This window comes from Erythrolamprus reginae, chromosome 5 (assembly GCF_031021105.1).
Source record: "Erythrolamprus reginae isolate rEryReg1 chromosome 5, rEryReg1.hap1, whole genome shotgun sequence".
NCBI lineage: Eukaryota > Metazoa > Chordata > Lepidosauria > Squamata > Dipsadidae > Erythrolamprus > Erythrolamprus reginae.
In genome coordinates, this window is record NC_091954.1 from 389,091 (window position 1) to 411,822 (window position 22,732).

The 22,732-nt window shown below is 43.7% G+C and overlaps 1 protein-coding gene across 1 annotated transcript in view; it reads left to right on the plus strand.

Annotated features, from left to right (window-relative positions):
- SH2D4B (SH2 domain containing 4B) overlaps window positions 1–22,732 on the plus strand; it is a 43,587-nt gene that overhangs the window by 11,026 nt on the left and 9,829 nt on the right. Inside the window, exons 3-6 of the mRNA XM_070753918.1 lie at window positions 897–1,032; window positions 5,633–5,780; window positions 11,564–11,774; window positions 15,531–15,658. Of these exons, the coding sequence (XP_070610019.1) occupies window positions 897–1,032; window positions 5,633–5,780; window positions 11,564–11,774; window positions 15,531–15,658 (623 nt within the window). The remainder of the gene's footprint in view (window positions 1–896; window positions 1,033–5,632; window positions 5,781–11,563; window positions 11,775–15,530; window positions 15,659–22,732) is intronic.

Consider the following 22,732-nt stretch of genomic DNA (forward strand, 5'->3'; position numbering starts at 1 on the left):
CATTCCTGAAAATGGCAAATCTCAGCGAGAAATAACATCTTGCTTAGATTCAGAAATTAAGCTGGGTCGTATGGTTGTAGGAACTAGGCATGGATAATAATAATAATAATAATAATAATAATAATAATAATAATGATAGATAGATATATATATATATAGATAGATAGATATAGATAGATAGATAGAAGATAGATAGATAGATAGATAGATAGAGATAGAGAGAGAGAGAGAGAGAGAGAGATAGCTAGCTAGATAGATGATAGATAGATAGATAGATAGATAGAAGATAGATAGATAGAGATAGATAGATAGATAGATATAGATAGATAGATAGAAGATAGATAGATAGATAGATAGATATAGAGAGATAGATAGAGATAAAGAGATAGATAGATAGATAGATAGATAGATAGATGATAGATAGATAGATAGATAGATAGATAGATAGAAGATAGATAGATAGATAGATAGATAGAGATAGATAGATAGAAGATAGATAGATAGATAGAGAGAGAGAGAGAGAGATAGATAGATGATAGATAGATAGATAGATAGAAAGATAGAAGATAGATAGATAGATAGATAGATAGAGAGATAGATAGATAGATAGAGAGAGAGAGAGAGAGAGATAGAGAGAGAGAGAGAGAGAGAGAGAGAGAGAGAGAGAGAGAGAGAGAGATGTATGGATGAAAATCTGGACATGAATTGAGAGCATCACCCATCACCAATGTCCCCTGTGAACGTCAATGTATGTCCATGAAATCCCATCATTATGATGGTTGTTGGGAAAAAATGCCAAGGTTGTCCAGTATCTTTAGACCTTTGTTCTTAATGAAATCTGGAGGTTGACTTAAGCTTCCTTACCTTGTCTCTCTTTCTTTCCTGGTTTTGGGAAGGAAACAAAAGGAAGCGGAGATCACGAAGAAGTTCCGTGACGCGATGGCAAAGGAGAAGGCTCGAATAGTGGCTGAGAAGTGGAGGACGGAGGCAGAAGACCGCAGAGCAGCCAAACTGATGGAGGAGGAATTAAAGGTTGGGTGGTTCTGTCAACAATCCTGCCTTCCAATGTTTGAATTCGTACCTCTTCCAATATTTCTATTCTGTTCTCTACTCTGCTCCGTTCCATTTATAGTTTTTTTAAATTTATTTTTATTTATTTATTGTGTCCAATACACAATAATACACAATGAAGGTTATAGAGGATATAGTAGAGAAGAAACAGGAGATATAGGAGAGACTATGGGACAGGGGACGGAAGGCACTCTAGTGCGCTTATGGATGCCCCTTGCTGACCTCTTAGGAATCTGGAAAGGTCAAACGTGGATAGTCTAAGGGTAAAATGTTGGGGGTTGACACCACAGAGTCTGGTAATGAGTTCCACGCTTCAACAACCCGATTACTAAAGTCATATTTTTTACAGTCAAGTTTGGAGCGGTTAATGTTAAGCTTGAATCTGTTGTGTGGTCTTCTGTTGTTGTGGTTGAAGCTGAAGTAGTCATTGACAGGCAGGACATTGCAACATATGATCTTGTGGGCAATACTTAGATCATGTTTAAGGCGTCTTAGTTCTAAGCTTTCTAGGCCCAGGATTGTAAGTCTGGTTTCGTAGGTCCCACGTGAGCTGTTCTGTGGCAACCTGGTTATGGGGAGTTTGCTGCTGTGACTTGTCCTTTGATTATACAGGTCTTTATAGTAGAAACTAGTTGCATGAGGAATTTGTACAGTCAAGAGTAATTTTATCACACGGCTTTCTGACAGCTTGATATATGCCTGTGAGAAAGAGAGGTTATTATACATGGGTTGATTTATGGCAAGTGTATGATAAAGCCTACATAGGTTGGTTGTTATGAATATTAAAGTAAAGCTTACCAAAAATAAATACATAGAATGCATCACAAATGTTTCACACGCAGGAGCAAGCAAGACAAGGATATATGACCTTCCCCTGTTGTTTAACGTACTTATGTGGAAGGAAGGAATGCTTCTTGGGATGTTAGAGGTTGGGAATAGGAATATAAATGTACTTTTTTATGTGGATGATGCCAGGCTGTTGACTGGAATCCAAAGGATTTTCAGCGAATGTTGAGGTTAGGTGATGCAAATCAGAATTGGACTTAAAATACACTGCTCAAAAAAATCAAGGGAACCCTTAAACAACACAATATAACTCCAAGTAAATCAAACTTCTGTGAAATCAAACGGTCCACTTAGGAAGCGACACTGATTGACCATCAACTTCACCTGCTGTTGTACACATTCAACTTTGTACAGAACAAAGTATTGAATGAGAAATACATGTTGTAGGACGGATGCTGTCTGTTTGAATAAAGAACCCATAGAACCCAACATTCGTGCAGGCAGAAACCCAAGAAACAACACACCACCACCCGCCTCCCTTTATGAAGGGTCTGAGAGGTTGTTTTTCTGACATTTCTGGTCTTTCGGCTTATTGGTTCGGACTCCATAGTGGCATCCCCAAAGCCCCAACACTTTACCCTCAGATTATCTACGGTTGACCTCTCCAGATTCCTAAGAGGTCAGTAAGGGGCGAGTACAAGTGCACTAGAGTGCCTTCCGTCCTCTGTCCTATTGCTCTCCTATATCTCCTATACCTTTCTTCTATTCCTCTATCTCTTCTTCTATTCTTTCATTGATATGTTCTATTCCTATATCTTCTTTTCTATTCTTCCTTAAATATATTTTACTATGAGTATCTCCTCTATAGCCTTCATCATGCATTTTACTATGTGTCTATAGATACATACCCACTAAAACCCTCATTGTGTATTGGACAAAATAAATAAACAAATAAAAAAGAAGCAGAGAGAACCAGGTTAAAAACCAACCTCTGGCAATTCACTCCACGTGGGTTTTGTGGGGCTACAGTAGGAGCAGAAAGTCACCGTTTGCAATCAAGCTGTGTGTTCAAAATAACAAGAGGGTTGCCTCACACGCCAATTATTATGCAGTTTTCTACTTTACTTTAATTAAAACTCGCTCCGTGATTGAGAGCCCAAGCAAAGACTTTGGAGAACAAAACAGCTTTCTCACCCAGGGAGAATTCCCACAGTTGCTTCTAGTGATATATATATATTTATATTTGCTTGATCAATTTCCCGGAGATAAGGAAAAGCGCAGAGGCCTTTTATATCCTCTGTAGCAGATTGCACCTGTTTTATGGCTGCGAAATGGGCCCAACGCTCCGCTAAAGAAATGGCCGGGTCTCCATCAGGTTTTTTCCTTAAAAGCTGCAGTGTCTTTGTGAAGAGCTTTCATTGCTCTCTTAAAAATTCATTTTGCAGAAATATGCAGTCTGGTATCTCTGGCCTCTCCCTCCCCCTCCCTCAGTCTCTGATGGGCTCCCCAAATTTTAATTATTTAATTGCAAAGCACCTCTTTCAACTTCTGGGCCTTTCTCTGCTGTTCTCTCCTACCTGTTTTTGGGGGGTGAAATGAAGGTAAATTGCCCCGAGCTCTTGGAAAGAAGGCAAGGTCCGCCTGGTGCACCAGTTGTGGCCCCATTTGGACAGGGAGCCTCTACTCACAGTCGCTCATGCCCTCGTCACCTCGAGGTTCGACTACTGCAAAATGCACAGGTACAGTGTATGTGGTACCTTGCTCAACAGGAGTAACTGTGAGAGGGATCTTGGAATCCTGGTGGACAACCATTGAAATGGGAGCCAGCCGTGTGCAGCAGCTGCCAAAAAGCCCACACAGTTCCAGGCTGCATCAACGGAGGGAGAGAATCAAGATCACGTGAAGGGTTAATGCCACTTTACAAGGCCTTGGTAAGGCCACACTTGGAATGCTGCACTCAGTTTTGGTCGCCACGATGCAGAAAGGATGTTGAGACTCTAGAAAGAGGGCAGAGAAGAGCAACAAAGAGGATGAGGGGACTGGAGGCTGAAACATATGAAGAACAGATGCAGGAACTGGGCATGGCTGGTTGAATGGAAGAAGGACCAGGGGAGACATGAGAGCAGTGTTCCAGTATCTCAGAGGTTCCCACAAAGAAGAAGGAGTCAACCTATTCTCCAAAGCACCTGAGGGTGGAAGAAGAAGCAATGGGTGGAAGCTAAACAGGGAAAGAAGCAACTTAGAATTAAGGAGAAATTTCCTGACAGTCAGAACAGTTGATCAGTGGAACAGCTTGCCACCAGAAGTTGCGACTGCTCCAACACTGGGAGTTTTTAAGCAGATGTTGGATAACCCTCTGTCTGAAGTAGTGTAGGGTTTCCTGCCTAAGCAGGGGGTTGGACTAGAAGACCTCCAAGGTCCCTTCCAACTCTATTGTTATTATTATTAGTGTTGTATTATTATATAGCCATGCTTACCTTTTTCAGTGACAGCAACCCTGTTGCAGCTTAAAGAAAGTTAAGCCTCACACCAATTTTCACAAGCCTCTTGCATTTCTGGCCAAAGATAAGCAACCTGCCCTCATTCCCAATTTTGCAGCCCCTTTGATAAATGATAAATGTTTGTAATTAGCCAATTGCTTCCCTTCCTCTTTGAAATGTCAACGGACAAAAAGCCTTTTTGAAGGTCATCAGCGGCAGGTTGCTCCGAGCAGGTCATCTCTCTGAAAGCCGAGACCCCTGTCCTTGTTCATTCGCACTTGAAAGGCCCCTCCGCTACTCTCTCCCCCTTGCTAACAAGACCTGCCAATACCCCTTAACGGCTCCTTCCTTTAAAAGCAGCTTTGGCCTCTGAACCATCAAGCGCCCGGAGCTCGGCTGGTCTCTTAAAGGTCAGGGAGACTCGCAGGAGAAGCTTCTGGAAGAGAGGAAAGGCTCACTGCACACAGTGGGCAAAGGGCAACGAAGCAAGCGGTCATCAAGATCACTCACTGAGAAGCTTGTGGATCGGCATCAGATTTGCTTCTGATTAGTAGAGAAGTTTATGTGTTAAGGTATATTCTTGATATTATATTACATTACATTTATTTATTTATTGCATTTCTCTGCCGCCCCTCTCCGAGGACTCGCCAAGACAAACGGAAGAGAATATTTTTGTTAGATTCGCATGTAAAAAAGATCAAGTGAGACACTTTTATTCTCCGAGCTTGTAGCTAATACGGAACGGCCGTTTGTCTCCAGGGAAGCTCCTGGTCAAGGCCTCCCTGAAGTCGGCTGGCCATTGGCAGCCCTTTAAATCTCCCACCGCTGCTCTAACCAATCAGTGGTGGCTATGCAAATGTGTACCACGTATGCCCATACGTAACACCCCTCCCCTCTTAGTTCCTGCCTTGGCCACGAAGTCGTTGATGGACTGGCCTTCACGTTGGTGCCAATCAATACTGGGTTCCTACCTGGGCGGGGGGCAGGCGTTCCGGAAGGGGAGAAGGGCAATGTTCACATAGCTCTGGGTGACTGGCAGGTGGGCACGCATGTCGGAGTGAGATTTGGCTTCTGCACGTGCGCAAGAAGCAAAATATTTTGACAATTTTGGGTGATTTGTTTGCTTCTACACATGCGCTAATACTACTACTTGAAAGTAGATCTTTTGCTACAAAGGGCCTCAAGGGTCTTTCTTTCCTAAACCACCAAGCTGGGGTAGGTCTGACAGGAGACCTTTCCATGTGCTTCTCCCGCCCCCCTCCTCCCCAACTGTCATATTCTCCTCTTATGTTTAGAGAAGAGAAGACGAGGAGAGGCAAAGAGGAGAGGCGCAGATTCGAAAGCAGGAGGAATTCAGAGCTCAGGAGCTGTACAGGAGTCTCAAGGAGGCCCACCAGTGCAGCAAGTACAGTGAGAAGGAAGACCATGAGTGGAAAGAACAGCGTGAGTAAACCTGGAGCATCGGAGGATTTCAAACGAGGCTGAGATCTTCACGGAGCCTGAATAAGTTCTACATGATGTACGAATTGAGCCTTCCTTGAAGGAAAACTCACAGGTCCTAAGACCTTTCTCCACTTTGATGAGTTGAAGTGCTCTTCAACTTGCTTGGTCTCCATCCTTGAGTAGGCACAAAATAAGGCCAGCATGATTTTTTTCTGTACCCTTTCTAACCTTCAAACTTTGAAGTCACTTAACTTTTCCCCAAGATAATAAGTGACGGAACTGAACAATTTCCACTGTGTTGGAAAAAGGCAAGAAAGATGAGCTGTATTCAAGGATTGGTCTGGTGAAAGTTTTGTATGCTCTGGTTAGTAGTGTGAGATCACCGGAGCAGAAGCTACGTAGGATTAGGTTGACAACTCTAGAAGCCTTTTTGGTGATATTGTTGCAGTGGTCTTTGGCACTTAGGTCACTGGATATGGATGTTCTGAGGTGGAGGATCCCAGTTAGGGAGTGAGTACGAAGACCCTTTGGTGAGTGGGGTTGCTGAACCCTTTGCAACCCCTATAGTACTGTTAATTCTGGTAATGGGGAGAAAAGTGAGACTTAAGGCATTGCTTTACTTAGGGGGGGAAAATCCACGCAGATAGGTGAGATAAGAAAGATAAGGGAAAAAGCAGAGAAAATAAATCTCTTTGAGTCACACAGATTAACTCATCTCTATGAAGTTAATCTTATGTGCTAATTATCTGAAAGGCTGTGACCTGTGTTTGATATGAAACCCAGTCATTGGGGCCCAAATTAAATTTGCATGGGATAAATGATATTCCTTTTAACCCTGGCTGTACCACATCCCTAATCTTTTCTCCCGGGTCCCAAAGTATCTATTTGTCATCTTTGACACACCTCTCTCTGTCATTTCTCTCTGTCTATCATCTCTCCCTCATCTACAGGGTGCGTTCCAAAAGTAATGCAATTATTTTCTTTTAAAAGTAATTTATTGAACAGATTTGCGGAAACACTTAAAATTCTTCAAAGTCCTGTCCTTGGGCCTCTACACCTTTTTCCCAGCAACTCTGCCATGACCGGTACGTGCCCAGGAAGGCGTCTTTAGGGACCTCTCGCAAGGTCTTCATCACGGCTGATTGGATCTTCAGGCCTTTATTGGTTCTAATATTTCCCCACTTCTTGTTTATTCTTTTTAACGGTCGTCCACAGATCTCCTGGTATTCTGTGTAACCATGTTTGTAGAAGAACAAATCTTCCCCTCTTTTTACAGGAACAAGGTTGTGTCAGGGTTATGTGAGGCGAATGGGACATAGGGCCCTTCTATTTTTCTTATTTCAATTTGTACACCGCCCAACTCCCTAAGGCAGTGGTGGCGAATGTATAGCATGGGGCCAACAGGTGGCACATAGAGCCATATCTGTTGGCACATGAGCCGTTGCCCTAGCTCAGCTCCAATGTGCATGGGTGTGCTGGCCAGCTGATTTTTGGCTCACACGGAGGCTCTGGGAAGGCGTTTTGGGCTTCCAGGGAGCCTCCAGGGGGATGGGGGAGAGCCTGGGGAGCCTGGGGAGGGTGAAACACAAGCCTACTGGGCCCACCAAAAGTTGGGAAACGGGCCCTTTCTGGTCTACAGAGACCTCTGGGTGTGTGGGTGTGGGTGTGGGAAGCTGTTTTCATCCTCCCCAGGCATTGAATTATGGGTGTTGGAACTCAAGCATGCACGATAGAGTGCGCACTATGCTCTTTTGGTACCCGATGAAATCAAGGTTCCCACCCCCGCCCTAAGGACTCTGGACAGGGCACAAGTAAAGAGAAAAAGACAGACAATATTCATATTAAAACATCTAAAACGAGAAACAATTTAAAAAACAATTTAAAACCCACCATAAGACCCTGCGTATCATTTATGGCTGGATCTCGATGGTGCGTCATATAATCAATGGCCCCAAACCCTGGACGTGAATGACCTCAGGTTGGCCACCTTTAAGCCAATCACATAACCTTTAAACCACCCCGTCACATGATCATCAAGCCACTCCCATCTGGTCACATGGCCAGCAAACCACACCCACAAAATAAGCCACGACCACAATGGGGTAGTAAAAAATGTTTGCAGCCTTTCCCTGCCTGGGTGGCCTTGGACCGAGCGCAGCTGCTGTGGCCAGGGATATTGACGATGCCACTAATTTAGTTTAGTGGCTGGAATTTCTAAGTGAACGAGGATTCATCGCCTCCCAGAGCTGCCGACTTGCCAAGTCAACAGGCGAAGCGTCACTAATTTCGGTGTTCCGCTTAATTCGCTGCTGTGGATCTTTTTTTTTCTTTTTTCTTTGCTGAGCCAAACAAGTAATAACATTGCTTCCTTCTAGGTAATTGAGATAAACCCTTTAATCCTCTTTTTTTCTTTTTTAGAAAAAAGCAACTTTTTTTAAACGCAGAAACCAGCTCTCTCCTGAATTTCCAACTGAGGACTCCATCTAATTTCTCTTTTAATTCATTACTTATTAGATTCATTTGGATTTAAAAACAACGTTGAGGGAGAAAATGAAACCCCAACTTTACAAACCATGCAACTAACATCACACCCAGGCCAAAAAATAAAATAAAATAAAAAATACACAAAAAGCCACACGTGCTATCTATCTATCTATCTATCTATCTATCTATCTATCTATCTATCTATCTATCTATCTATCTATCTATCTATTTATATTTATTTATTGTTAGAGTTGAAAGGGACCGTGAAGGCCATCGAGTTCAACCCCCTGCCCAAGCAGGAACCCTATAGTACTGAGGGAACTGGGCATGGATAGCCTAGAGAAAAGGAGGGCCAGAGCAGACATGATAGCAGTCTACAAGTATACAAGGGGATGTCACAGAGAGGAGGGGGTCACTTTATTCTCCAGTCCAGGGCACCAGAGGGCCCTATAGTGACAGCTAAGCTGTGATCGCTTATTCGCATTCATTTCTAAGTTAATCTTGCAGTGCTAAATATCGACAATAGATAAATATCAACAATAAAATTTTGAACAACAAATATTTTGCAAAATGCTGCTCCTAATCCTAATTCCATAATTTTCCTCACAGTTATACATTATATTCATTCTAATTCCTTAATACAAATTCCTATATTTATATTCCTACGTACTGTATATATTTAACTGTCTATTAAGTAATAGAAATATTTAAAATTCATTATAATCTTATTTCAACCAGGTCAAACTTAGGTCTTTCTGGTCCATTGCTTCCTCTAAGCAGATAATAATAATAATAATGACAATAGAGTTGGAAGGGACCTTGGAGGTCTTCTAGTCCTACGCTAGACTTCCTGCCAAAGCCCTGGAAGTTATCCAACTGCTTCTAAACTACAGCAGAATTGCATCCCGTGAATGCGCTGAAAGTTCAGTTTCACTGTCACAGCTAATAACCACTGAAAGAGCCACCACGTCCATGAATTAACCTAACCCCCCACTTAAAAAAAAAAAGCAAATGAAATTTTAATGTTTGGGAAGGGAGAGAAGGTGGGCTCTTCCCCTGAACTCTTTATAATGTCATAAATATCTCTGCCGCTGTTTCTTGCAAACAATTATGCAGACCAATAGAAAGGAAATTCTCGCCCTCCTGATGTTCCGTTTTCAAAAGTTCTTTCTGCTCAGGGAAGGGATGCAGAGTTTTTTTACTACCACATTGTGGGCGTGGTTTATTTTGTGGGTGTGGTTTGCCAGCCATGTGACCAGGTGGGAGTGGCTTGATGATGATGATGATAATAGTAATAATAATAATAACAACAACAACCAAAATAAAATAAACTCTAAGAAAACGAGTTGTTCCTCCTCCTCCTCCTCCTCCCTCTCCTTAGCACAGGGCAGAGGAGGAGGAGGAAGAAGAAGAAGAGGAGGAGGAGGAGTGAAGGGAAGTAAGAAGAGGAAAGGAAAGGAGAACAAGAGGGGATTATAATCTTCTTGCAAGACTCATATCGCAATGAGACCCATTGGGTCATTTTGATCCGGCCGTTTCTTCTCCATCTCTCAGAGCTGGGCAAATGAGAGAAGCTGCCCACGTAAGTTGCTTTGAGCTCCCAGATGAAAGATGAGGCTATCAACGCGAATGCTCATCAATTCAGACATGATCCTTTCAGGCATAATCAGTATCAGCCTCACATGTTTTCCCAAGGGTCAGGCTGAAGACAATCACAGGATGCAACGTTTGCAGCTAAATACAGTTGGAATCCCAATGATTGGCTGCAAGTGAGACTCATCCCCAATTAGCTACAGACCAAGGACTATGAACGAGGAAGCAGCTAGAGGAAATGATAAAAAAAGGGTGGGACATGCTTATTAAAGGTCCTCTCGGTGGTATGTTTCCCTGTCACTCGCAGCTCTTCCAAACAGCAAACGGAACCATGACATAGGAACATCTCCAAATTCTCTCCCAAATGAGGCCATTTCTCTCCCATTCAGCCCCAAGAGCAGGAATTCATCGATGCCTTTATATTAAAAAATGCAGCCGGATGTCACATCAAAGCTGCTAAAGGGAACTGGAGCAATAAAATGTTTTATGTGGCCTCCCCCTTTCTTTAAAAAGCAACGCTTCATTTTGGAAAGGACGAAGCCAAAACGAAGGAGGAAGAATTCGTCCCATTTCTATTTTCTGGAAATTTAGAAAAGTCGAGTGTCCCAAAAGTGCATTTTTCAAGAGGCAACTGGACCTTCCTTCCTTTCTTCTTTGAAGGCATTTGGCTTCTCATCTTAGAAACCTAGAAACCTAGAAGATGGACGGCAGAAAAAGCCCTCCTGGTCCATCTCGTCTGCCCTTCTACTATTTCCTGTATTTCATCTTAGGATGGATCTAGGTTGATCCCAAGCATGTTTACATTCAGTGACTGTGAATTGACCAACCACGTCTGCTGGAAGTTTGTTCCAAGCATCTACGACTCTTTCAGTCAAATCATATTTTCTCCCGTTGCTTTTGATCTTTCCCCCAACTAACTTCAGATTGTGTCCCCTTGTTCTTGGGTTCACTTTCCTATTAAAAACACTTCCCTCCTGAACCTTATTTAACCCTTTAACCTATTTAAACGTTTCGATCATGTCCCCCCTTTCCCTTCTGTCCTCCAGACTAGACAGATGGAGTTCATGAAGTCTTTCCTGAGAAGTTTGATGCAGTGATGGGCTCCTATGGGAACGGTCAGGAACGCAGTTCCAGTAGCAAATTTTGGAGCTCCACCGCAGAGCACTCAATTTGCACTGAAAGATGTTGAAACAAAATGCATAAGCCACGCTCACAGGGTGGTAGTAAAACTTTTGGTAGCCCATCACTGGTTTTATGCCTAAGACCTTCCACCATTTTTGTCGCCCGTCTCTGGACCCGTTCAATTTGATCCATCTCTTTTTGCAGGTGAGGTCTCCAGAACTGGACATAGTATTATTCCAAATGGGGTCTCACCATCTCTCTATACAGCAGGATCACAATCTCTCTCTTCCTGCTTGTGATACCTCTTGCTATGCAGCCAAGCATTCTACTCGCTTATCCTACCACCTGACTGCACTGTTCACCCATTTGGAAACTGTCAGAAATCACGACCCTTAAATCCTTCCCTTCTGAAGTTTTTGCTAACACAGAACTGCCAATAAGATACTCAGATTCCTTTTCCCCAAATGCATTATTTTACATTTGTGAACATTGAACTGCAGTTTCCATTGCTTTGACCACTGATCTAGCAAAGCTAAATCATTTATGATAAGACTTACGATTCTTTCTTCCTTTCCTGCCTGCAGTACGTCGTTCCAAGGCGGCGGATGAAGAGAGGAGCCACAAGGCTCGCCAGGCTCGCGATGAGTACCGTAGGCATTCCTTGCGGGCCATCCGTAAAGGGAAAGTAGCCGATCTGAGTAGCCTGTTCCAGGCAGCGGGTTTGAATGTCGAACAAGACACCAAGCTGCCCAACTGTTGCACCATCCCATCCTTGAATGTGGAGACCTCAGTCAGGTGGGTTTGCTTTCCCATCAAGAAAATGTGGCATTTAGAATTGATTTCCATATTGTGTTCAGCAAGGTCCTTGGGCAGGGATGGCAAACCTATGGCACGGGTCATATCTGCTGGCAGGCGAGCTTTTGCCCTCGCTCAGCTCCAACGTGCATGCGTGTGCCGGCCAGCTGGTTTTGGAAGTTGCTTCTCTCCTTGGTCAATTTACATCCATTGTTTCTTCTCTTGCTTTCTGGAGCTTTGGAGAAGAATTTGACCTTCTTTGTGGTGGCCCCTGAAATACTGAGATATTGCTATCACGTCTCCCCTAATTCTTCTTTTCTTTAGACTAGACCAACCCAAGTCCTGCAGATGTTCTTCCTATGTTTGATCATCTTAGTTTGTTCTTCTCTGAACTTTTTCCAAAGAAAGATGAAAGAAGACAACGTGTGTATAGTGGTACCTCTACCTAAGAACGCTTCTACTTATGGACTTTTGTAGATGAGAAACGGGTCTTCAAGATTTTTTGGCTTCTTCTCAAGAACCATTTCCCACTTACAAGCCCCAGCCTCTAAAACTGTAACCAGAAAAGGCAGGGGAGAAGCCTCCGTGGGGCCTCTCTAGGAATCTCCTGGGAGGAAACAGGGCTGGGAAAGACAGGGAGAAGCCTCCGTGGGGCCTCTCTAGGAATCTCATGGGAGGAAACAGAGCTGGAAAAGGCGGGGAGAAGCCTTTGTGGGGCCCCTCTAGGAATCTCCTGGGAGGGAACAGGGTCTCCCCCCCCCCTGTTTTCCCCAATCGCACGCATTATTTTTTTTTTACATTGATTCCTATGGGAAAAATTGCTTCTTCTTACAAACTTTTCTACTTAAGAATTTGGTCATGGAACGAATTAAGTTTGTAAGTAGAGGTACTGCTGTATTTGGATGGTGGTTGTGGTGGTGGTGGTAATCTACAAGTTTACTTCTGTTTAAGAATGGGCAGGACACAGTCAGTTTTGACAGGAGATTTAAAGGGAGAAGAGACGGTCCCATAATCAAATTCTGTGATGGTCACTTTCAGGAAGCCAAGTGGCTGTTTCACGAATTAGGCTGCCAAGGCAGAAAGCGGTGGCCCATCCATCTATTTCCAGCCTTCTTCCCCTCTGGAGGCATGGATTCAAAATGTCGATTCTGTCTCCTTTCATCAATAGTGTAGATCTGATTTAAAAGTGTGTCAGTCAAGAGATGAAAGGGGAATGACGGAAGGACAACGAAAATTGAAACGTGCTCTGCAGACGGGGGAAGACAATGAAGGGTGTTTTGTGAGTTTTCCCAAGGGTCCCTGTTGGGATGGGAAGGCAAAAAAGATAGATGGGGCACTAGAAACCCTTCGGCATAAGGAAGGAGACAATGCCAGCCCTCTTATTATTTATTATGTATTCATTTATTAATTGGACTTATATGTTGCCCTTCTCCAAAGACTCTTCCATTGGTCTGGTCTGGAAACCCACCAGGGATCAGAGCTGGACCAGGAGGATGCTTTGGTTTGAAATTCAATTCAATTTGAATTAATATTAAATAAGTCTGTCATCTGCACCTCCATCACTGTCTGGTTTGGTTCTGCAACCCAACAAGACCGACACAGACTTCAGAGGAGAATCAGAACTGCAGAAGAAACAATGGCTGCCCACCTGCCTTCCATTGAGGACCTGTAGACTGCATGAGTCAAAAAGAGGGTGGGGAAAATATTGACTGACCCCTCACATCCTGGACACAAACGGTTTCAACTCCCACCCTCAAAACGTCACTACAGAGCACTGCACACCAAGACAACTAGACACAGTTTTTTCCTAAACGCCCTCACTCTGCTAAACGAATAATCCCCTCAATACTGTCAAACTATTTACTAAGTCTGCACTACTATTACTACTATTTTTCTCTCATCATTCCTGTCGCCCATTTCCTCCCACTTAGAACTGTAGGACTGTAACTTGCTGCTCGTATTCTTAATATTTTTCTTAATATTGTTTCCTCATTGCCTATGACAATCATTTAGTGTTGTACCTTATGATTCTTGACAAATGTCTCTTTTCTTTTATGTCCCCTGAGAGCATCTGCACCAAAGACCAATTCCTTGTGTGTCCCATCCCACTTGGCCAATAAAGAATTCTGTTCTATTCTCTTCCATTCCATTCCATTCCATTCCATTCCATTCCATTCCATCCCATTCCATTCTATTCCATTCCATTCCATTCTTTCCTGTCCCCTCTTTCTCTTCTCCCAAAGTGAGAGAACGCCAAGGTCTCCCCAGTTCATCCTTGACCTACCAATATTCCCTTGAGTTGGTCCATTATCTTTCCAAGGGATTGAATAGTGTCCCATCTGACAGCCAGGTGAGCAGCTGTCTTAAAGGTGCTTCCCTAATCTTGTCCAAAGAGCTTTTGCCTCCTGGCCACCGCAATATTAAGTGCGGCCAATATGCGTCCTCACCTGTGGCTTCTTTTCTCTAGCCTTGCTCTCTGTCTCTTTCCATGCTGATTATCTCGTGGGATGTGTGATTTAGAGAGGGCTCATGTTTCCCTGCCACTCGCTCTCTCCACACCATTCTTAATTTTAAACACCTCCTGCCTCCCTCCAGACGGCTCCTTTTCAAAGGGAGACCTTTCAAGAGCCTGAGGACGTGGAAAATCCCAGTGGGACTATTAAGATGTGCCAAGCCTCTTTCTCTGAGACAGCACAAAGGGTTCCCTTTCAGGGAGAGAGAGGGGGCTGGCAGAAGGAAGGAGGGAAGGAAGGAAGGAGGGAGCGAAGGAAGGAAGGAAGGAAGGAAGGAGGAAGGAAGGAAGCGAGGAGGGAAGGAGGGAGGGAGGGAGGGAAGGAAGGAGGGAAGGAAGGAAGGAGGGAAGGAAGGAAGGAAGGAGGGAGGGAGCGAAGGAAGGAAGGAAGGAGGGAGCGAAGGAAGGAAGGAGGAAGGAAGGAAGCGAGGAGGGAAGGAGGGAGGGAGGGAAGGAAGGAGGGAAGGAAGGAAGGAAGGAGGGAAAGAAGGAAGGAGGGAGGGAGCGAAGGAAGGAAGGAGGGAGCGAAGGAAGGAAGGAGGGAAGGAAGGAAGGAAGACAAAGCTCTAATATATAAATAATAATATATTTTCTTTTATGTCCACTGAGAGCATCTGCACCAAAGACAAATTCCTTGTGTGTCCAATCACACTTGGCCAATAAAGAATTCTGTTCTATCCTATCCTATCCTATCCTATACTATTCTCTCCTCTTCTACTCTACTCTAGTCTCTATTTTATGGACTGTAAGCTGCCCCAGAATCATTGGCTGAGATGAGCAATGACAGAAATTGAAGAAACAAATATATATACAAGATGCAGAATTGATACCCGCTGCTCTTTGGAAGAGTTTTCCTCTCGGACGCTATTTCCCTTTATCATTTCCCCTGTCGCTCATCGGGCAAGGCCTCCTGGTCACTAAGAATCCCCCCGTCAGCCACCTCTTTCCTGGGACTTTCATAGGTGTGAGTCAGCCCGTGTGTTTCAACAGCCCCTGCGTTGTGTTGGGAAGAGTCCTGAACAATCCTCCCTGCAGGCGATCTGGCCCCTCCTAGACTCAACGGCCAAGTGCCCCTTCCCTTTGCTTATCGTCTCCTTGTGTGACCAGGAGGACAAATGGCTCAGCTGGCTCCTTCTTCCAAGCCCCTCTTGTTTTGCAGCCACAATGCAGTTTTTCTTCCTATAATGCAGAACCTCTTCCTGCCCGCGTGGCCTTCACCTCTATTTCTTTTTAATTTAACGCAGCAGAGCCTGGGAATGGCCCCCGCGGCCCCCGTCCAGGGAAGCCATCATTCAGTGGTTCAAAGAGGAACAGATTCCACGGCGGGCCGGCTTGGAAAGAAACTCCCATGCGGTCGCTCCTTGGTTCCACGGTAAGAAACAAAGCCCCCCCCCCTTTATTAGCATTCTGGAGTCTGAAGGTCCTTCACCCATCTGGTCTGTGAGCGATGGTGAATTTCTAGACAGGCTTCTCCCCCTGGAAGGCTGATGGCTTTGCAACGTGCCCAGCATACGGTTATAAGTTTCTTTTTTACAAAGATCACATGAAGCTGACATGTCTCCAAAGGGTGCAACTCTCCTTCACACAAACAATGTTCACTAGTTGGAGTAACCTAGTGTTCGGTCTGACGTAGCGATTATTATTAGAAAGCAAACCCACACACGCTGGAAACATAGATCGAAGCAAAGGAGTATTATTTCAGTAGTAGCTGTGAGAGGGATCTTAGAGTCCCAGTGGAGAAGCATTTAATTAAACAGGAGCCAGCCGTGTGCAGCAGCTGCCAAAAAAGCCAACACAGTTCTAGGCTAAATTAACAGAGGGAGAGAATCAAGATCACACGAAGTTTATAAGGCCTTGGGAAGGCCACACTTGGAATATTTGCATTCAGTTTTGGTCACCACGATGCAAAAAGGAGGTTGAGACTCTAGAAAAAGGGCAGAGAAGAGCAACAAAGAGGATTAAGCAGACTGGAGGCTAAAACATATGAAGAACAATTGCAGGAACTGGGTATGTCCAGTTTAATGAAAAGAAGGACCAAGGAAGACATGATAGCAGTGTTCCAGTATCTCAGGGGTTGCCACAAAGAAGGAGTCAGGCTATTCTCCAAAGCACCTGAGGGTAGAACAAGAAGCAATGGGTGGAAACTAACCAAGGAGAGAAGCAACTTAGAACTAAGGAGGAATTTCCTGACAGTCAGAACGATTAACCAGGGGAACAGCTGGCCTCCAGAAGTTGTGAATGCGCCAACACTGGAAGTTTTTAAGCTGATGTTGGATAACCATCTGTCTGAATAGTGTTGGGTTTCCTGCCTAAACAGGGGGTTGGACTAGAAGACCTCCAAGGCCCCTTCCAACTCTGTTGTTGTTGTTGTTGTTGTTGTTTCTATTATTATTGTTGTTGTTGTTGTTGTTGTTGTTATTTATTCATAATGCTCAAATACATTTGACTAAAAAGCGAGAAAGGGGTTCATAACCCTTTAGGGGTGAGAAAGGCAACCCCAACCCTTTCAGGTATTTAAACACTCTTAAAAGCTTTTTTCCCCAAATCACAACTCTGTTCATATTTTGCGTCTCACCAGAGCAGAACCAGAGAATTTGTGGTGGCTGTTTTTAATACCAGGCACTTAAAAATAAATGACTTGGAGCAAATGTAATTGCACAGAAGGAGAAAGAGCTCAAGGAAGGGAAGGATCCTGCAGAGGAACAGGCCACATCTGATCACACACACACCATGTCAAAGAGGGGGGGATATTCTGAACTGGGGGCCACTCCCCAAGAAGGTATCTTCTGATGGACATCCATTTCTGGAGCAGGGAATTTCAAGCTTGGTCTGCAGAATTACAAGGAAAGTGGTCTTGCAGCATATCAAGCTACCTGAAAGATGTTTCCAGTATTATTTCAGTCACAGTAGAGTTGTCAGGGGCCTTGGAGGTCATCTAATCCAGCCCCCTGCTCCCTCAGAAGACTGACACTATTTCTGACAAATGCCTGTCCAGTCTCTACTTAAAGGCCTCCAGAGATGGAGCCACCACAACTTCCAAAGGCAAGCGGTTCCACTGGCTGATTGTAATAATAATAATAATAATAATAATAATAATAATAATAATAATAATAATAATAATAATAACAATAACAACAACAACAACAACAACAACAACAACAACAATTTATTAGATTTGTATGCTGCCCCTCTCTGAGGACTCGGAGCGGCTCACAAGGACTCGGAGAAACCTAGAATCCTGAATTATTCATTCTGATGATCTAATGACTAATGTGAAGACGGGTTTGGACAAGGATGCCGAACAATCTTGGTTTGTGTTTCACTCAGAGTCAGGTGTTTATCAGTGATTGTGTGTCCGGCAGGCAACCTGTGAGCCTGTCAATACGAGATTTGGCTTCTGCTACATTTCAGCAATTTTTGCCGATATTTTTGCTTTGGTGCATACACAGAAGCACACAATCGTTGAAAATCGTTGAAATCTCCCTCGTGCGCCCGTCTTCCCATGAGATTTCACTTTCTGCGCATGTGCAGAAGCCAAATGTCGCGTGGGCGTGCGCCAGGAGCATGCTGCTGCACACATCCCAAAAATCACTACCGGGACATATCAACCATATTGTCTGTCCACCCACCCACCCACCCACCCACCCACCCACCCACCCACCCACCTATCTATCTATCTATCTCTCTCTCTCTCTCTCTCTCTCTCTCTGACTTCTATGCCGCCCAGTCCTGAAGGACTCATAACCATCCATGGCAACGATGCCACTGAAATAGAGAGGAAATGTTCAAAGTTGAAAATCTTGCTAGCAATGAATTGCAAGCATTAAATCCACGGGTGTGATAAACGATCTGAATCCAGCCTTATGAATGTTCCTATCTACTTCCTCCAATGCTGGCATTCATTTCATGGGTTTTCTTTCTCATTTGATTTAATTGGAAGGCTACGAACATAACGGCCCAATGTTGACCCTACAGGCGACTTCCTTACAAGCCCTCTCCCTTTAGACCCACCTCATAGCGGCGCAAATTACGGGGAATATTTTATTGATTCTGCCTTTAGGCAAACAGCCACCTAAACTGCCAGTCTGAAATCTTCCTTGGCAGGGGTGAAATTTCGGGGGTTCTTCAAGGCAACGTTATGCTCACATAGAAAGAGAGAAGATGGACGGCAGAAAAAGACCTCGTGGTCCATCTATTCTGCCCTTATACTATTTCCTGTATTTTATCTTAGGATGGATATATGTTTATCCCAGGCATGTTTACATTCAGTTCCTGTGGATTTCCCAACCACGTCTGCTGGAAGTTTGTTCTAAGCCTCTACTACTCTTTCAGTGAAATAATATTTTCTCCCGTTGCTTCTGATCTTTCCCCCAACTAACCTCAGATTGTGTCCCCTTGTTGTTGTCTTCACTTTCCTATTAAAAACACTTCCCTCCTGAACTTTATTTAACCCTTGAACCTATTGAAATGCTTTGATCGTGTGAGATTACTGGAGCAGAAGCTACGTAGGATTAGGTTAACAACTCTTGAAGTATTAATATTACTACCATTGAGGAGATGACTTGAGTATCTCATCAATGGTAGTAATATGACATCTTGTCTTTTACCAACTTGCCCAATTAACCTTTAGGCAATTCAATACTCACACAACATGTCAATCCGTTTGCTCTTCCATCACTAAATAATTGAAACCATGTCAAGAAAATGTATAATTGAGCACAGTGATGTTGTCAACAAAAAATATTATACTCTGTTGACAGCAACCTTAGAGGAGAGAGGAAACAGGTCAATTAAATCAATATTATCCCTTTTTAAAATTATTGATGCTGGCCTGTCCAATAGATGAATTAATTCACACAGTGTGTCTGTAACAGAGAGAATTTGCTAATGTAAGATATTTTCATAGCTTCCTGAAATCATGAAAGACATCTTGGTATCTCATGTAATCTGTCGCATTTCTCACTAAAAAACCCACTACTTGGTGGATCAAACAAATCCATGAGAAGATCAAACCAGAAAAGTTAAAATGACTTCGAAATGCCATCAAAGTTTTTTCCCATGAAGAAAAACACAGCTTGCTCCAATGAACGTAGAATACATTTTCTTCCACTTATCTGTAGAAGTGTTGAGTAATGTTGAGACAAAAAAGAGAGAGAAGAAAACAAAGAAAGAGAGAAAGAGACAAAGATATAAAGGTAAAGACCATAGTGATTCATTCCCGCTTCATATATAAAATAATTTTTATTTCAACATTATTGATAGGATGGCATTCCCTCTCTAGAAAAGGGATGGCAACGAGGTTCTGTGTCAAACATTGTTCTGTCCTCTGTCCGCCACAATAGAGAATAGAGACCTTTGGGGGAACTTATAAGGTAGCTGATTGTCACAAGAGTCCTAGTTGTTTTACCAAAGAAAATGAGCATTTTCTACCTAGCAATTGAAAAAGAAAAAGTGCAAAGGTCAGAGACCTCACTCCGTAAAACACCTTGGAATATTCAATCAAATGACCTAAGAAGTCCCAAAGTTGCCCCCTGCAACAACATTGCCAAAAAGGCTTCAAGAGTTGTCAATCTAATCCTACGCAGCTTCTGCTCCGGTAATCTCACACTACTAACCAGAGCATACAAAACGTTTGCTAGACCAATCCTTGAACACAGCTCCTCTGCCTGGAGCCCACACCGCATTTCGGACATAAACACCCTAGCTTAATATTAACCACTCCCAAATGGACTGTAAAAAATACGACTTTAGTAATCGAGTTGTCGAAGCGTGGAACTCATTACCGGACTTTGTAGCATCTTCCCCTAACCCACAACATTTTACCCTCAGACTGTCCACAGCTGACCTCTCCCGATTCCTAAGAGGTCAGTAAGGGGTGTGCATAAGTGCACAAGCATGCTTTAGGTCCCCTGTTCTAAAGTTTCTCTCTTACTAGAACCATGTATATAAACATGGTTATATCTTTGTATACCTCCAATACCTCCAAAAATAAGTAAATAAAGATGGATTCCTCTCTTTCTCTTCAAAGAGCATGATTTTTCTTGATTTTTTTCTGGAGTCTTTCCACCCATTGGGTTGGTTTATTCAAAGGGAGGCAAATTAAGGCAAAAACCCTGAGCAGACTTTGTATTTAAATGCAATTCAAAATTGCAAGGTTTACTTAGACCTCAAGAAACTTGCTTTCATCATGAACGCTCTTGGATGAAAATGAAAATAAAAATAAAGCACGGGGATGTTTTCAAGGTCCTTAAATGTTTGCTAAGAAAAAGAGTCCATCGCAAAACAATCTGCTTTGTTGAATTAATCTCCTGCGATGGGGCCGTAAGGCAGCCAGAGATAGGAAGGGAAGCAGTTGCTGAGAGATCTTTTATTTCACGCTATTTCAATATATCCCTCAGGATCTGTGGGGGGAAAAATACCTACTGCTCTCGGTGGGATTTTCTTGGAGGAAACCCTTCAGAGTTTTTGAGCCTTTCGGCCAGAATTTTGTAAACATTTTGTTTCCTGGCTGAGGAAAATTGCGCTTGAAATGCTCAGAAGGGTTTGCTGACCAGGAGAAGAAATAGAAAAGTGCAGGAATGATTGAAAAGCACATGTTTATATTTCTTTTTATATATGAATTATTTTCCCGTATTTTTTCTTTATGCAGTTGAATATCCCCTGCTTTGGAACCTTGAGAAATCTTTTAAGACTTGGGGACTTCAACTCCCAGAATTCCCTAGCCAGCTGTGGATGTGCTGTGCTGGCTGGAGAATTCTAGGAGTTGAAGTCCACAAGTCTTAAAGTTGCCAAGTTTGAGGACCCCTGTCTTAAGATAATAATAACTGTTATTCTGTTATTATTATCTTAAAGAATTCTCAAGGTTCCAAAGTTCTGCTGGCATTGGAAGGGACCTTAGAGGTCATCTAGTCCAAACTCCCATCCAAGCAGGAGACCCTACCCCAAAACCTTCCCCTTAGACTCTCCACTGTTGACCTCTCCCAATTCCTAAGAGGTACATAAGAACCTAAGAAGAGCCCTGCTGAATCAGGCCAAAGCCCATCGAGTCCAGCATTCTGTGTCACGCAGTGCCCACTCAATTGTCCATGGGGATCTTGAGCAGAAAGAGAAGGCAAGACCCTCCCTTTCCCTGGACCCCCAGGAAATGGGACTCAAGGGAATCCTGCCTGCCTCAACCAACATAGAGGTGGCACTTGGACATCCGTTTCAATAACCATTAATACCCTTAGCATCCCTGAATCTGTCCAATCCTGCCTTGAAGCTCTCCAGACTGACAGCTGTCACGACCTCTTCTGGAAGGGAATCCCATCAACCAAGGACCCTCTGGGTGAAGAAATATTTCCCTTTAATTGTCCTCACTTTCTTACCTATGAGCTTTAGGGAAGGGCCCCCTTGTCCTAGTATTGTGTGATAGAGAAAATAATTTTTCTCTATCCACCTTTTCTATCCCATGCAGGATTTTATACCCTTCGACCAAGTCACCTCTTAAACGCTTCCGTCTTTCAAGGCTGAAGAGACCAAGGCCTTGCAACCTGGTTTCATGAGGGAGGGGCTCCATTTCCTTGATCATCCTTGTTGCCCTTTTTTGCACCTTTTCCAGTTCCATTCTGTCCTCCTTGAGGTGTGATGACCAGAACTTTACACAGGACTCCAAGTGCGGCCTCACCATCAATTTGTAAAGAGGCAACACAACACTTACCGACTTATCTTCGATTCCCTTCCTAATCATGCAAGCATGGAATTTCCTTTTTTTTACTGCTGCTGCGCACTGGGTTGACCTCTTCATTGCGCTGTCCACCAAACCCCCAAGATCCCTTTCCTGGGTGGTCTCAGAGAGCTTGGTCCCCATCAATTGGTGGGTATAATTGGGGTTCTTTGCCCCGATGTGCCTAACTTTGCACTTGTTTAGGTTAAAATGCATTTGCCACTCACTCAACTACCCGGATCAATTTAGTGTTGTCAGCAAACTTTGCTACCTCACTATTTACTTCTACAAGGTGAGTAAGGGCCGTGCATAGGTGCACCAGTGGGCCTTCCCTGTCCCAATGCTCCTGTTTTTTACTAGTATCATGTCTATAAATATTATTATATCTTTGTTTACCACCAATAATTATTTGACAAAACAAAATAAAATAATTTGGTAAGATTCCGTCTCTAGGTAAGGGAGCTGCTTTGGAGAGACTCAGTGTGTTTTTCTGGGGGTTTTGGGACTGACACACAACCACGTTTCCTTTCACCCGTCAGTGTGTGGTGTCTATGCTGGGTCTCATTCATGGCCCCCCCCCACCCCCGTGATGCTCAGCCCTGGGGAAGCAAAGCCTCTACTGAGGGTGTGTGTGCGCACGGGTGCCATTTGACAAAAGCAGAGGCCGTGTGTTTGCTCCCAACGTGTGAGCATCTAAAAAACCAACACCAGAGTGGGAATGAAATGCCTGTTTTTGTCCCT